This window comes from Bos taurus, chromosome 4 (genome assembly GCF_002263795.3).
Source record: "Bos taurus isolate L1 Dominette 01449 registration number 42190680 breed Hereford chromosome 4, ARS-UCD2.0, whole genome shotgun sequence".
NCBI lineage: Eukaryota > Metazoa > Chordata > Mammalia > Artiodactyla > Bovidae > Bos > Bos taurus.
This window is the reverse complement of record NC_037331.1, coordinates 28,483,451-28,498,078: the sequence shown is the minus strand read 5'-3', so window position 1 is coordinate 28,498,078 and position 14,628 is coordinate 28,483,451. Positions and strand designations below refer to the sequence as shown.

At 38.1% G+C, this 14,628-nt stretch overlaps 1 protein-coding gene across 6 annotated transcripts in view; it reads left to right on the top strand.

The window, feature by feature from the left end:
- The window catches only part of TMEM196 (transmembrane protein 196), a 131,791-nt gene that overhangs the window by 56,667 nt on the left and 60,496 nt on the right, over nt 1-14,628 (top strand). The window contains exon 1 of one of the 6 annotated variants that reach the window (XM_059885366.1): nt 1,042-2,485. The exons of 2 other annotated variants lie outside the window; for them this stretch is intronic. In XM_059885366.1, coding sequence (XP_059741349.1) covers nt 2,321-2,485 — 165 coding nt within the window. In that variant the 5' untranslated portion in view covers nt 1,042-2,320. Of the gene's footprint in view, nt 1-1,041; nt 2,486-14,628 lie in introns of those variants that run through there. 3 more of the 6 variants (XM_059885367.1, XM_005205171.5, NM_001206771.1) reach the window with 3 other exon arrangements.

The following is a 14,628-nucleotide window of genomic DNA, read 5'->3' as shown; positions in this document are numbered from 1 at the left end:
CTATAAATTTCTCTTTTTGATGGGGAAGAAGGAAAAAAGGAAAGCAATGACTAAAGATACACAAAAACTAAGAGAACCTCGATGTTCCATTATTTCTACATATGAATTGGGTCATTAAATGACTTTTATAAGATTTAAATAAAATCAACTATTCTTCACTAAAATAAAAAACTATATGAATGATTGTTAGTGGACTGTTTTAAGAAATGGAAAATAAATTCACCAATTATTGAAAATAAATGCTTGAGTTCTTTTCCAAATACCACAATAACTGAAGACTCTTTAAGACTTATTAAGTTTCTAATACTGTATAATTCTTCCTTCCTTGCTTTTTTTAAGGGAAGAAGATTCCAGTTTTTAAAAAATATGAAATATAAATATATCATAAGGAAAGTAAATTATACTGTACAGTTGAATGTAATCAATGAAACAAGTTCTGAAATTTAAGAAATGTAGAACTGGCACTTTTTGTATAGATTGTATATCACTCAACTTTAGTGTTCTCAGCACTGGGGTTTAACAAAAAAAAAGGAAAAAACTTCTAATCAGCAGTAACTACTGCTCTAGTCTACATGCATTCAGAGATTCCCTGATCTTGTGCAGTGTGTTCTAAGTCCTCTTTTCTTCTGTTTTCCTTCACTCCATTTCCAAGTTCCCCAGAAACCAGTTTTTGAGAAAGATGACCCACAAACACTTATCACCCCCAATCCCCACTCTGCATCTTCCTGATGGAACACCTTGGGATTTTTCATGAAATCAAATCAGGGACGTGAAACTGAGCCCAGACTCAGTGATTCCCAGACTTCTAGAGTCCCATGTGCATCGGATTACAACCCCAAAATACCTGAACCATGGCTGGCCCTTGCTCTAAGGATTCTGATGAGTGCAAACTGTCATAAAGTGTGCAATGAGGCAGATTTTTTTTTTTTAAAGCAATGTTGTTTCTATTTAGTACTTAAATGTACACATCTCTTGAATTTGAGTGAGAACGCCTGGTCCCAGGCGTGTGGTCTGGTGATGCAACCCAGAACGTGCTCAGAGAGAGCTAGGGTCTGCCAGCTGAGGAGGAACCACAGCCACTTCCCTGGAGAAGTGTGGCCCAGTCAACTGCATCTTCCCCACGTTCAACAGGGAGGATGACAGGTCATGGCAGCTCCTTAAAACATGCTGGAGAGTAACTCTTCTTGAGAGGGGAGTTCCTCCCTGAAGGTCCTTTGGAGTCCTGTTGAATTTCGGAGTCTGTACCTTCTCCATCCCCTGTGCTCTCTCTGCCATTCTTCACTCACTGCGCTCCCACATCACCCCGTGTACACGAAAAAGAAAGTTTCACACAGAATGAGCCCCGTGTTGACGCAGGCATCACCTCCCCTCCCATCTGGACAGAAGCCCAGGAAGGAGCAAACAAGGATGGAGGTGGTGGGGGTTGGTGGGAGAGTGCGAAGGAAGGTATCGCTTGGATCTCTGTGGTAAGGGTCCCCAAGTGGGGCCGAGCAAGGGTCATTCAAGAGTATTGGTCCTGCACCCACAAATACATCAAGCTTTTCCCTCCTCCATCAGCCTCTTAAATCCCAATGAGGTCACTGCAATGAGAGAGAATCAGATCCAGAGAGGGGGAGAGGAAGAGGACGACGACGAGGAAGAACAAACCCAGACAGAAAAAGGCCATCAGACAAGGTCGCTTTTTCTGGCGACACAGCAACTGTGAGGAGCGTGGTGCTGAATATCATCCTCTCAGCCTGGGGACCGAGGGACTCGTAGAAGCACTTCGTGTTACCACGAAAACAAAGGAAAGGAGACCGAGCGAGAGGGTGAGAGATGCTTTGAGCGGTCCCGCTTAGGATCTGGGGAAGCAAAGCTCCTGTACTTGCGGGGAAAGAAAAGGGAGCCTGAAAGGGTCCCGGAAGCAGAGGAGAGAACGGGATTTCCCTGCGGAGACTTGGGACGCGGCAGAACTCTGGACAGCGCCTCGACTCCGGAGCAGAGCTCCCAGCTCCCTGGCTCCCCCAGGCTTCTGGCTCCTTATTGAAAGCCCTTTCTACCAGTGTGCTCTCCTCTCCTGGACTCCGACCACCGACTGGGAAAATCCTTCTATGATCCCTGTCTGAACGTGCCAGGGGTGGAGCAACTCTGCTTCTGACCCAGTCAGGGAAGAGGGTCTCCGGTTCTGGAAATCCAGTCCTTGTGGATAATGCTTCTCTGGTGAAGAAAGAAAAGTTTTGGGGTCTGGTAGCGGGCAGAGGGGATAAGGAGGAGAGTGGAAGGAAGAAGGTGGATGGTCGGCTTCCCTCTCTGACCTGGAAGGAATGATGACCGAAGAAGGATGTGCACCAGCGGCCAGATTATTGGGAGCCTCCTGGTGCTCTCCGTGCTGGAGATAGGGCTGGGGGCGTCCAGCGTGGCAGTGGGGGCGGTCAGCTTCAGCCTGGCCCTCCGAGAGCACAAGCCGCAGCTTGGAGACTCGTCCCCGGTATGGAGCGGGGTGTGTGTACGTTGAGCCATTTCACTCTCTCTTTACCTCTTTACGGTGATGGTCAGTGTGCGCGCGTTAGTCACTCCCTCCCTGGGGTTGAAAATCATGAATCTCCTCTGGCTTGCATGTAGGTTCATGTCGCAGGCTATGCCTCTGTATGTTTTCCTTTAATTAGTAGTATTTTTTTTCCCTTACCTTGACTTGATACCAAATTAAATGGCTTTGTTTAAAGTTGGGGGAGGGCAGTTTCCACTGGGTGAATCTGCAAAAGGTTGCCCAGTGGGGCTGATTGGGGTGGCGGGGGTGGGGGTCACACCTGTCAAGGGCAGGCTCAGCCTCCATACTTTTACAAGGAAAATCAAAATGAAAGTGTTACATCATTTTCTTACACCAGCAACAAGCAAGGATAGAGTTATGCATTTATTTCTCGGTAACAGTGCCCAAAGTACACTAAAGACAACACAGATGTCACAAAGAGAAATATGATGTGAGTATGAAAGGAGGATTTCATCCCAGAAAACACTGCTCTTAATTTTCCGTTTTTAAAACTCTTTCCTAAGTTCTAGGGAATAAGGTAAACAACAAATGATATGTAGCAACATTCTAACTCAAGAATAACTCAGCTTAAAGAGTACCTAATGCTCAGAGAAAATGTCATAATTTTCATTAGGTCAGAGGGCAGACCCAGCCAGCTTCTAGTTTATTTACTGTGGGTGAATCTCTAGGAAAACCTTAGAGACCCATTCCTTCCACCCAGGATCAATAAAATAACTCAGCACTATTCCTAGTGTGAACCTACTTGTGAAAATCAGTTTTTCTTCTCCTTTAAGTTATATAGCTCTTCTATCCATATCCTTCTGGATCTTTAGCTTGATTCTGTTTTCTAAGATAATTTAATAAGATGTTATTCTGTCACTGATAATTAGTATAATTAACAATCATGGCTTAGTTATTTGTGCTTTAGGTGTCTGAGGGAAAAAATGATAATTTATGAGTTCAAGAGTAATTCTGAAGCAATTTATTTTTAAGTGAAGTTCTAGCATTCTTAAAACTGGCATAATTATGCTTTAGAAAATTAGTTTTTATAATTTAACTTTTCTAAGTGAGAATGTTTTTAAATTGCAGAAATTAAAAGAAAAATGGTATTCAGTTCTAACATTGGATTCTTCTAAGTATCCTTGTTCTAAATTCAGTAAGTCCCCAACCATAAATAATTACCTTTTGCTGTATTATTTTAAATATAAGTATGAAAGACTAAATAAAAGATAAATCTTAAAGCTAGTTATTTTACATCTTATATGTAGTAGTGATTATTTTGAGAGTTGTAGTTAGCATTATTATGATTAAACATAAATTAACTTGAAAACTTCTACCAGTTTTCAAAATGAAATGTAATGTCAACATTTAAATCAAGCAAAATAAAATGTGATCTTTTGGTGGCTTATGAGGAAGAACGCTTAAATACTCTTCAAATTAATTTCCCTCTGTAGTTCAGAAAATTGAGTAAGTGAATGTAGGTTGTCTCAAAATAGCATTGAAGTATCCAGTTTACCTTCATGAATAAAAAGGTGGTTGCATTTGCTTGGTGTCATGTAAGAAAAATTATTTTAAAATGTTTTTTTTTCTCTCTTTCTCAGCTATTTACTAATTATCTAGGTGAGTTGACGTGTATGTACAAAAAAAAATGAAAATTTTGAAGCAGCTCAGTGAAAAGCAAAATAATAAAGCACAGTCATTATTATAAATAATTATTTCCTTTTAAAACATTTTGCTTTTTAGAGTAACCAAATTCACCTATGATTCTGAAATAATAGGTTCAAATTCTGTTTTCTGATTCAGTAAAAAATAAATCCATGTGATTGAATGAACCGATTTGAAATTTGAGTGCCAAAAGAGTTGATAACTTTTATAAACTCAATAAATCAAATTGGCAAAGAAACAAATGTCTAAATTTGACCATTGTTTACCAAATTATAGTCTTGCTAACTTGATTTTTAAGATAATTTTTCAGAGGTCATTTGTAATACAGTTTGGATTATCACAATTCTGGCAATGATGAATTCATGTGACCAATATTTATAGAGGGCTTACCACATGCAAAGCATTTTACTATTTAACACAAAGACTATTAAGATGAATCAGAATGCCGAGCTGTGGAAGTAAGATGGATAGATATGTCACTTCCTTTACCAGTGGTGAGAAATTAGAGTTTGACTTCAGGGAGTTACAGATACAGGGGAGAGAAGAAATATCCTTGGGACAAGTATTATTTTTCTCTTGATCTTTAAAGTTTATTGAAACTTAGAAGGAATGTATCATAGTATGAAATCTGGAGTCTGCTTGGGAGTAGCTTCCAGGTCAGCCTTTAGCCATTTACTATCTGGTTGACTAGCCAAAGTTTCCTCATACTCTGTCAAGTAGGGTTGTTAGACGGCACAAATAAAATCATGTTCTTAGTAAAATGTATGCTATGTAGTACGCACTGAATACGCACATGGCTAGTATTGGGTGCACAGAATGGCAGTGAATGCCTAAGAAAGAAAACTTTCTAGGCGACAAGGTTGAAAACAAAAAAACGGACAGGTTGGGTTGTGTTTCAGGAATAATAAGCTCTTATGTTTTTCTGAGGCTTAGGTGTGTGAGGGAGAGATAAGGATGGAAAGAATGGTAGGGACCAGACCATGAGAGGCTGTGTGCCAGTCTCAGATTATTTCCTCATAGTTTTAATAAAATAATAATAATAACAATTCTTAATTTCCAAAGAGATCTCAGGAATATGCAGCAGAACACTAGACTGATAACTACTCATCTCTCTGGTATTATAAATTAAAAATCTTATGTTATTTATAAACACTAGATGGGATTGTATAATAATTAACTTTCCAGGTCATAATCCATAACCAGAGTGTATTTCGATTGGTTCCATGAAGTTTTTTCCAATACATAAATATCATTATTACCAGATTTTGCTTTCAATTTTAGAAGCCAATGGAAATAAAAACTACTATGGAGGGATTGCTTATTATATATGGACCTCAACATCATAAGCTTTTTATCTAGGTCAAATGCACTAAGAATTTAGGCAACTATTTTGATTATTTGGACTTAAATTATTGTTGAATATTTTTGGATTATTGGAAAATTACTGGACCAAAATTTTAAGTGGCTTAAAAATAAAATAGTATGAAGAAAAAGGGCTTAAAATCCATAAGATGGATGTTTATACAGGTTATTTCCAGTCACTATTTCATAGTAAGGTAAATGGTTATTATGGGACCTGGGACCAGTCTAAAAGATGTGGGCAATTAGAAGGAAAAAAAATTTTAACTATAATTTCATAGCAAAAGAAAGCTATAAATGCCTTATAAGATTTTGGCCTCTTCTTGATTCTTTGTAGTAGTTTATATAGATACCTCATTGAAAACATGAAATAACACTACTAGATAACAATAAATGAACCATTGAGTAAACTGCTTTGGAGAAGACATAGGCATGTGAAATATGATCGATGTGTAAGATACATTGGCAGGGAGTTAGACAGGACTGTGTCTCCAAGCGGCTGTAGGATCGTCATTTTACTCAGTCTCCAGTACATCATCTATAATGTGAGTGGATTGTATTCAGTGGTACACAGATCCAAGGAAATTTTATTTTGTTGCTCTAAATTGGCACTTTGAAATCTAAAGATTCAAATGGTGGTGTCCAGAAAAACATCTGATAGAGTTTTATTTTATACATACCATGGTAAATTCCATCCATCTATATCTGATATTCATTCTATAGATGTATTAAAAGAACTTTCCTTAAGCTCCTTTACCCCACATGTAAAATAATCTTTTAAAATATTCACAATTTTCTTAACAAAATCATTAAGTTTGAATGATTTTTATTGCTTCTGGAGCATTCTTAATTTGTACACCATAACTTTATCTGCTTCAAAAATCTGATATTTTAATGAAATTTATAGCCTAGTCAAGTCATATACTTAGTATGTGGATTTCTGATTGTGGATTCCTGATTCACCATGGCAACAACTCAGCCAACTGTAAGACTGTGTTGAAATTCACCTACTGTACATCCTAATCCATACCAAAGCAAAAGAAATTAAGTGCTGTATATAAATGATACTTGCTCCAAAATGTTATTTCTAATATTTAAGTCTATTCAGTTCGTTTAAGGAAAAACAAGACAAAGTGAAAGAAACCCCTCAAACAGTTACTTCAAATTTACAAATGCTAGATAATGCATCATTTTTTCCAAAGTTAAAATATATAACATAAAGGACTCATATTATTTATCATGAGATGAAAACAGTGCCCTATCCTCAGAAAAGACCACAACTGTACATTTATATCCAATTTTTAAATGAATTTTAATTATGTAAGTAATTTATAATTCCTGTTGCAAAGGGTTAAAAAAATCAAAACTGAAGTTCTCTTCCCTACCACATCATCAAAATTAGCCAACATTATAAATTTAGTGTATAACCTCACAGATATTTCTCCATACATACATATTATTGTTTGAACATATAGACTAATTTTTATATCAAGTTTCTGGATATAATAAAGCCCCTTCATGGCTATCTAGAGCCCAGGTAAAGAATATTTTCTTTATCTGAGTCATACTCTTATTCTCAAGTGCTACTTGTTATTTACTGGAATCAGGGCAGTTAAATAAGTGGCAATTAGATAAGTTCAGTTCAGTTCAGTTCAGTTGCTCAGTTGTGTCCGACTCTTTGCAACCCCATGAATTGCAGCATGCCAGGCCTCCCTGTCCATCACCAACTCCCGGAGTTCACCCAGACTCACGTCCATCGAGTCAGTGATGCCATCCAGCCATCTCATCCTCTGTCGTCCCCTTCTCCTCCTGCCCCCAATCCCTCCCAGCATCAGAGTCTTTTCCAGTGAGTCAACTCTTCTCATGAGGTGGCCAAAGTACTGGAGTTTCAGCTTTAGCATCATTCCTTCCAAAGAAATCCCAGGGCTGATCTCCTTCAGAATGGACTGGTTGGCCCTCCTTGCAGTCCAAGGGACTCTCAAGAGTCTTAATAGTTGGAATATGTAGTTATTATTCAAGGAACCATACTCTGTCCAAAAAAGAAGTAAAATGCCTATTTCTAGTGTTGATTGATAATGACATGATGGGAGGAAATCAGTGAATTTTGTCATTATCTGACAATAGGTTTTTTTTTGTTTTAGTCAATATTTTACCCATATGTAAGTGACATGCATTGAAATTTCTATCCAGAACACATGACAAATTCTGTTTCAGGATTTTGGCCCTTATTCAAGGGTAAAAGTGGTCTTGAAGAATTTGCCATAGACATATTAGGGAAAAAATGATAATAATGGCATCAATCACCTATTTGTTGACAGTGTGCTTCATACAAACATCATCAGACAAAATCATATCTTTAATTTGGATATTTTTGCATAAAATGTTCAAGTTAGATCTCTATATTGACTTAATTGTTAGCCAGGTCATACATTATGTGCTTTGAATATAGCTAAGCAATTTAACCTTCCTGAATATTCACTCAGCCCTCAGATCATACTTAATTATATTAGTAGATGGGAGATATAACCCAGCCATCCAAACTGAAATGCCTGTCTTTAAAATTCAGTAAAAACTAGCATAGATTCACACACACCAAAGGGGGAAAACTCCAACAATTCTCTGTTCAAACAATGCTGGGTCATTCATTTATGAAGTGAACAAAAATTCAACCTACTGTACTATATATATTTATATATAATTCTGTTCATTCAAATGGCATTTCTATACCTAAATAACCAATCCCAGAGTTCTTCAAAATATTTAACTTTATTTTCCTAATGTAATTTCATCAAATTACATACAAGGTGGTTACACTGAAGATGCTTCCCGGGTGGCTCAGTGGTAAAGAATCTGTCTGCCAAGGCAGGAGACACAGGAGAGGTGTGTTAAATCCCTGAATTGGGAAGATCCCCTGGAGAAGGAAATGGCAACCCACTCCAGTATTCTTGCCTGGGAAATTCCATGGACAGAGGAGCCTGGCGAGCTATAGTCCATAGGGTTGCAAAGAGTTGGACATGACTGAACACAGAGCACCACTCTGCAGATAGATGTCCATGTTGAAGTACATGGACAATGGAAGAATAATTAGGTAATAGTATAGAAAGACTCATTGAGCATCTTTCTAGCAGAAAAAGAGAAAGAGGGAAAAAAAAGTTATGCTATTACTTTGCTCTGTGATGTATAAAGCCTTGCAATCCTTCTCATGAATGCAGATCTAATCTACATGTATACTGTACTCATAGTAAATGGTAGATGGGATTCATACATCTCACTCTATATTACTGTGGCTCTGGATAACTTATGCTTCTTCACCAAGTCAGGGAGAGAAATAACTGTACCTATTATATGGGTTACTGTGAAGTTGTTGTGAAGCTAAGGCAATGCTTATAAAGCTGTCAGTACTGAGCCTGGCCAGAAGTAAGTGCACAGTGAACATTAGCTGCTCCTTCTACTGCCCTATTCAGCTCCATGACAACCAGGACCTATAACCTGCTAGTGATACACTGGTTCTCAACATGTCTCCAACATCCTTAACCAGCTCTAGTTTGACTCATCATTTTTGCTTTTGTTTTTCTTTCCATGTATTGTTGGTTGGTTGGTTTAGTCACTAAGTTGTGTCTGACTCTTGTGACCCCATGGACTGTAGCCCTCTAGGCTCCTCTTGTCCACAGGACTTTCCAGGCAAGAATACTGGAGTGGGTTGCCATTTCCTTCTCCAGGGGATCTTCCTGTCTCAGGGATTGAACCTGGGTCTCCTACATAACAGGCAGATTCTTTACCAACTTAGCTACAGACCCCGCATGTTCATGTATAGCATCTAGTTAGTTTTTTACTTACATTATATACATTATACATTAGCAACTACAAAAATATACTAAAATATATTTGGAAAAGTCATGTAGATATTCAGCTTAAAACTGAATGGGGGAACTGCTGCCATTGTAAGACACTTGTCTCTGTCTGTTTTTCTGTTGGAGGTGGAGAGGGTAGTGGAAGCTCTATGATAAAGATATTTGATAATCAGATAAATTAGACAGTTATCTAAATTAGGCATGTCAAACAGGGAGGATATGATAACTACTTTTGTACCATGAAGTCCTCAAAACACATATGTAAAATAATGTTATTGTTATAAAGTCAGAATAAAAGTGAAAATTAACACTTCTGACAAAGATACTCAATAACTTGGAAATTTGTATGGTTTTGTCTGAACTACCCAAATAGCTTTTAAAGCATAACTAACTCTCATGTTAATTAGTAACCATGATTTTTAGCAGTAATGCAACTCAAGAAGCAATTGAAACTTCCATGAGTTCATGATCTGTTATTAAATACTGGGAAAAAATAAGGCAGAAATAAAATCAGTGGTTAAGCATAGTACCATGGAGGACAGGGAGCCTTGAGCTACTTGTCCTGCAGAAATAATACTAGGCATGATTTATTAATAGTTAACTATGGTCCATATGCTTTCATATACATTTTATTTCTAATATTAACAACTTCATGAACAATGTTTTGTTTTGTAAAATTTATGTAGGAAAAAGAGCTTAACTAGGATGGTACACCATTATTTAATCAGCTGAGTTAGTATTTAAAGCCAGGGCAGTCTTATTTCATAATCAATAGAGAAAATTTCTTTGTGTGAAACATGGGAAATTTTCATAAAATGAAAAAGTCATTCACTGAGGCCTGACCTCATTATTTGCTCCCAACTCTCAATCTGTGAGCCAGGCAGGATGGCATAAAGGCCAAGTCCTGATCACTGTTTGTTTTCCAGAAGAGACTGAGAAAGCCACCTGATCAACTGTGCAAGCTCCCATGTTCTCAAAACAGTGTGAGATACTAGATTAAATTGTTCCTACCCATAAATCTTAGCCTTAAAAAATAAAGCTAAATAATGCATCTCAAATAATCATTAAATATTATAAGCCCAATCAGGAAGACACAAAATGATATATTTGTTTAAATACATTCAAAGGGAGAGGTATCAATAATCAAGGATATCCATCCTCATGGAGGAAGAACTTTACCCAGGCCTTGCAGATGAGGCAGATTTCCAGTGGGCAGAGGGAAGAAGATGATATGCTAAGCACAGTTATTAACATGTGTCAAGTCATGGAAGGGACAGCAAAATGGAGAGTTTGGCGGGGGGCGGGGCGGGGGAGGGGCGGGGATTGAGGAGACCAAACTTGTTAGAGCAAAGATATGTTCAAAGAAAAACTGGTAAGTGAAGCTCTACCTCACCTGAATAGGATGTGGCCAGCTTCAAAAGGGTCCTGAAAGAATCGCAAGACTAGTCTGCTCTTAATTCCCAGCTAAACTTTTTAAGTTCTGCTTTTTAGAATTTGATGGGCTTGAGGCCAATGTATTCTGCTCAATTTCAAGGTGAAACACCAGCCCTTGGTTCCCACATGTGTACGTGGGATCAAAAGAAAGACTTGAGAGAAATCTTGAGATGTGTGTGTGTGTGTTAGTCACTCAGTTGTGTCTGACTCTTTGCAACCCCATGGACTGTTGCTCACCAGGCTCCTCTGTCCATGGAATTTTCCAGGCAAGAATACTGGAGTAGATTGCCATTTCCTTCTCTAGGGAATCTTGGAAGACCCAGGGATTGAATCCACATCTCTTATCTACCTGCATTGGCAGGCTGGTTCTTTACCACTAGCATCACCCGGAAAGCCCCTTTGAGACTCGAGAGAAGTGAAAATCTTACATCACAAACCAAACTCCAACTTCAACTGGCTTTCCTATTGTTGATGGTAGATTTGTAAGATCATAAGTTCCTTATGCTCAATTATTCTTACAGCTGCCTGACGTATAAGAGTTCATTTGTATAATTGGTAGTATTCAGTTCAGTTCAGTCCAGTCACTTAGTCATGTCCGACTCTTTGCAACCCCATGAATTGCAGCACGCCAGGCCTCCCTGTCCATCACCAACTCCCAGAGTTCACCCAAACTCATGTCCATCGAGTCAGTGATGCCATCCAGCCATCTCATCCTCTGTCGTCCCCTTCTCCTCTTGCCCCCAATCCCTCCCAGCATCAGAGTCTTTTCCAATGAGTCAGCTCTTCGCATGAGGTGGCCAAAGTACTGGAGTTTCAGCTTTAGCATCAGTCCTTCCAAAGAACACCCAGGGCTGATTTTAGAATGGACTGGTTGGATCTCCTTGCAGTCCAAGGGACTCTCAAGAGTCTTCTCCAACACATTGGTAGTATTGGCATGATACAAATAAATGAAAACAGGTTTTGGAAGTATTGAGACTTGGGGTCAAATTCTAGCTCTAGCAGTTTCTAGTTGTTTAAGTTTGAATGAGTTAAATTATCTCACTGAGCAGTCAGCTAACTCATCCATAAAATAGCAATCCTACTAACTATTTCATGGAGTTTTCTAAAAATTAAATGTAGTATTTATATAAAGGGCTTGATAAATGTTAGGTATTCAGTAACTGTGATTGTCCCACAATAATGACCACATGTTTTTGCTAATATTTCTGGAAAATTCATTTTCTATATGTGGCTTCTGTTGTGTATTACAGACATTCTGTTTTTACACATTCCTAAAGGGGAGGTTTATTGTAAGACTGTTGATGAAATTGACCTTGGAGTCAAAACTAAGTAACATTTAGGTCATATATCTGGTCTTAGAAAACATGTACTTGTCATACCTACTTTTAGGCATAGTAACAGTTGTGATTTAGTGTGCTTATTCCGGGATCACAGGAATATTATCTAGGTCAATATTGGGATAAAGAGGTGTGTTTTTTGTTTGTTCTACCAAATACAGATGTGTTCTTGATTTTCTCATTATTTTTGCTGGGTTATTGGAATTTTTAGTTCTTTCATGACTTTTTTCTGCCAATTTCCTACATGGATAACTCTGGGGAATTAAAATAATTAATGATAATAATGATGACATAATAACGGCAGTAGCAGTTTATATTTACAGTATTCTATGTTGCCTAAGAATTCCACCTGCTTTTGTTATCCACTTATATTAGCAGGTGAGTTTCTTCACCTAAGGTATAAGAACCTAAAGGATTTAGGATTTAGTGACTTAAGATCAGAAAGTGAAATCAGTTACAGGAGCAAGATAGAAACCTAAATCACTTGAAGAAAGAATGTGTGTGTGGGTGGGTGGGTGGGTGGGTGCACGTGCGCACCCATGCAGGTGCTCATACTTGTGCAGTGGAGATGAAAAAATAAGTAATTCCTAGAAGGAAGTTGATAACTGTTGCTGATATGCAATATAAGCTACATTCAGGCTTCTGTTGACCTGTTTGGGGGCAATTCAAAATGTTGTGAGCCCTCTGTCAGCTGCCTCTTATTTCCATAACTGGCTGGTTTTTGAAAACTGCCAGGCACATTGGATGGATATTTGTGCATGGTGTTGACAATTCTTAGGAAGAGCATAACTTCTACTCTTTATTCCTCTGGAGTCCCTGTACCTAAGATTTAGTTGGACAATTGCCACTTAAATATACTGCAGATTCAGAGTTCTTCTTGATGAAAATTTACAAGTTTAGTTAACATTTTCCTTGCTACTTAGGGAGCAGAAATGGCTCAGACATCAAAAAGCCTTATTTACTTAGCACACTCAAAATATTCAACAGATTATTTTTTGAAAAGAATAACTATCACAAAGCATAATTGGAACAGAATACAGTGCATAATTCGTTAAATCCCAGAGGGATTGCATCACAGGAACTGAATTGGGGAGTGAAGGGATGAATGGCATTCTGAGAATCCAGGCTGATTCATTCTGAATAAAGAATTCCACACTGAAGGATCTGGGTGGCCATTGGAAAGTTCCTGAGAGTTTTGGACTTGGGTTCGTTTAGAAGAGCCTGACCTGCCAGTCAGTGACATGCTATGTTTAATGCTTTCTTCTGAAATTCAGTCTTGTGTGTTGTTGGTTTCATTCACTTACTTTACAGTCTCTGCAAAGGCTTCTTCACTGCTTGTTGTGCATCTGGATTTGCCACTGTCGGGGTTTTCTTTCCATTTCTCCCTTGAGTGCTTTGGTTTAATTTCTTTATTTGTTATAGTTACCTCCTATTCCATGCTGTCTGTTAAGCTACCAAGAGGGCCTGTGCTAATGGAGGACTGGTTGCTCATCACATCAACATATCTCTTGTACATTTTATCCTCTAGGTATTTCCTATAAAGTTGATTATAATTGTGAGAGCTCATGGTTCTATTGAAAAAAATATGTACATTTATCCTTTCTCAGTTAAACTTTAATTTTTTTTTTAAGTTTCAAATTTTCCTGGAGTGGAAGAAACATAGTATATGGATCAATATATATAAAATGCCATGCTTTATTTCAGTGTTCTGTTTTGGGATGGAAAATAAGAAATTAGATCTAGCTTAAGGGGAAAAAAGAACACTGCATAATTAGCAGGGTTTTCCATTGACTAAGAAAAAAAAAGAACTATAAACAAGGAAGTATAAAAGTGATTTATTTTTAAAATGAACACTTTGCTAAAAATGCAAAAGAACTGGGAAAGGGGAAAGAGAGGCCATTGATGAGATCTATAAATCTAATAAAGGCTGAAAAAGTCCAGGAAACCAAATTGTCAGATAGCACAGTCAAGTCCTAGGACCCCCAGGGGTTAGGCTTATGAAAATGGGGCCAAATCGACGTTGAGGTAAATGACAGATTGCTGTATGGTCTACACTGGGTTAGGATGAGTCAAGAATAGGAATGAGCTGTGGAAAATCGGGAGAGTCGAGTTCCTGTTCCTGTTCTCATAAGCCAGATGCTTATTTTCCTCAGTTCACTTCCCTATTAGATTTAGTTAATAACTATTGATTCCACAGTTACAACATTCTACACTCTGAGTTAGGTTCTGAGAACTTAGCAGTAAATGAATCTATAACAGTCCCTGATCTTCTGAAGCTCAATTTTAAAAGGAATATGAGGATGGAGACAGTGGGATGAATGGAGAAAGTAGCATGAAAACGTATACACTTCCCTATACAAAATAGATAGCCAATGGGAATTTACTGTATGACTCAGGGAACTCAAACTGGGCCTCTGTAACAACCTGGAGAGGTGGGAAAGGGTGGGAGGTAGGAGGAAGGTTCAAGATGGAGAGG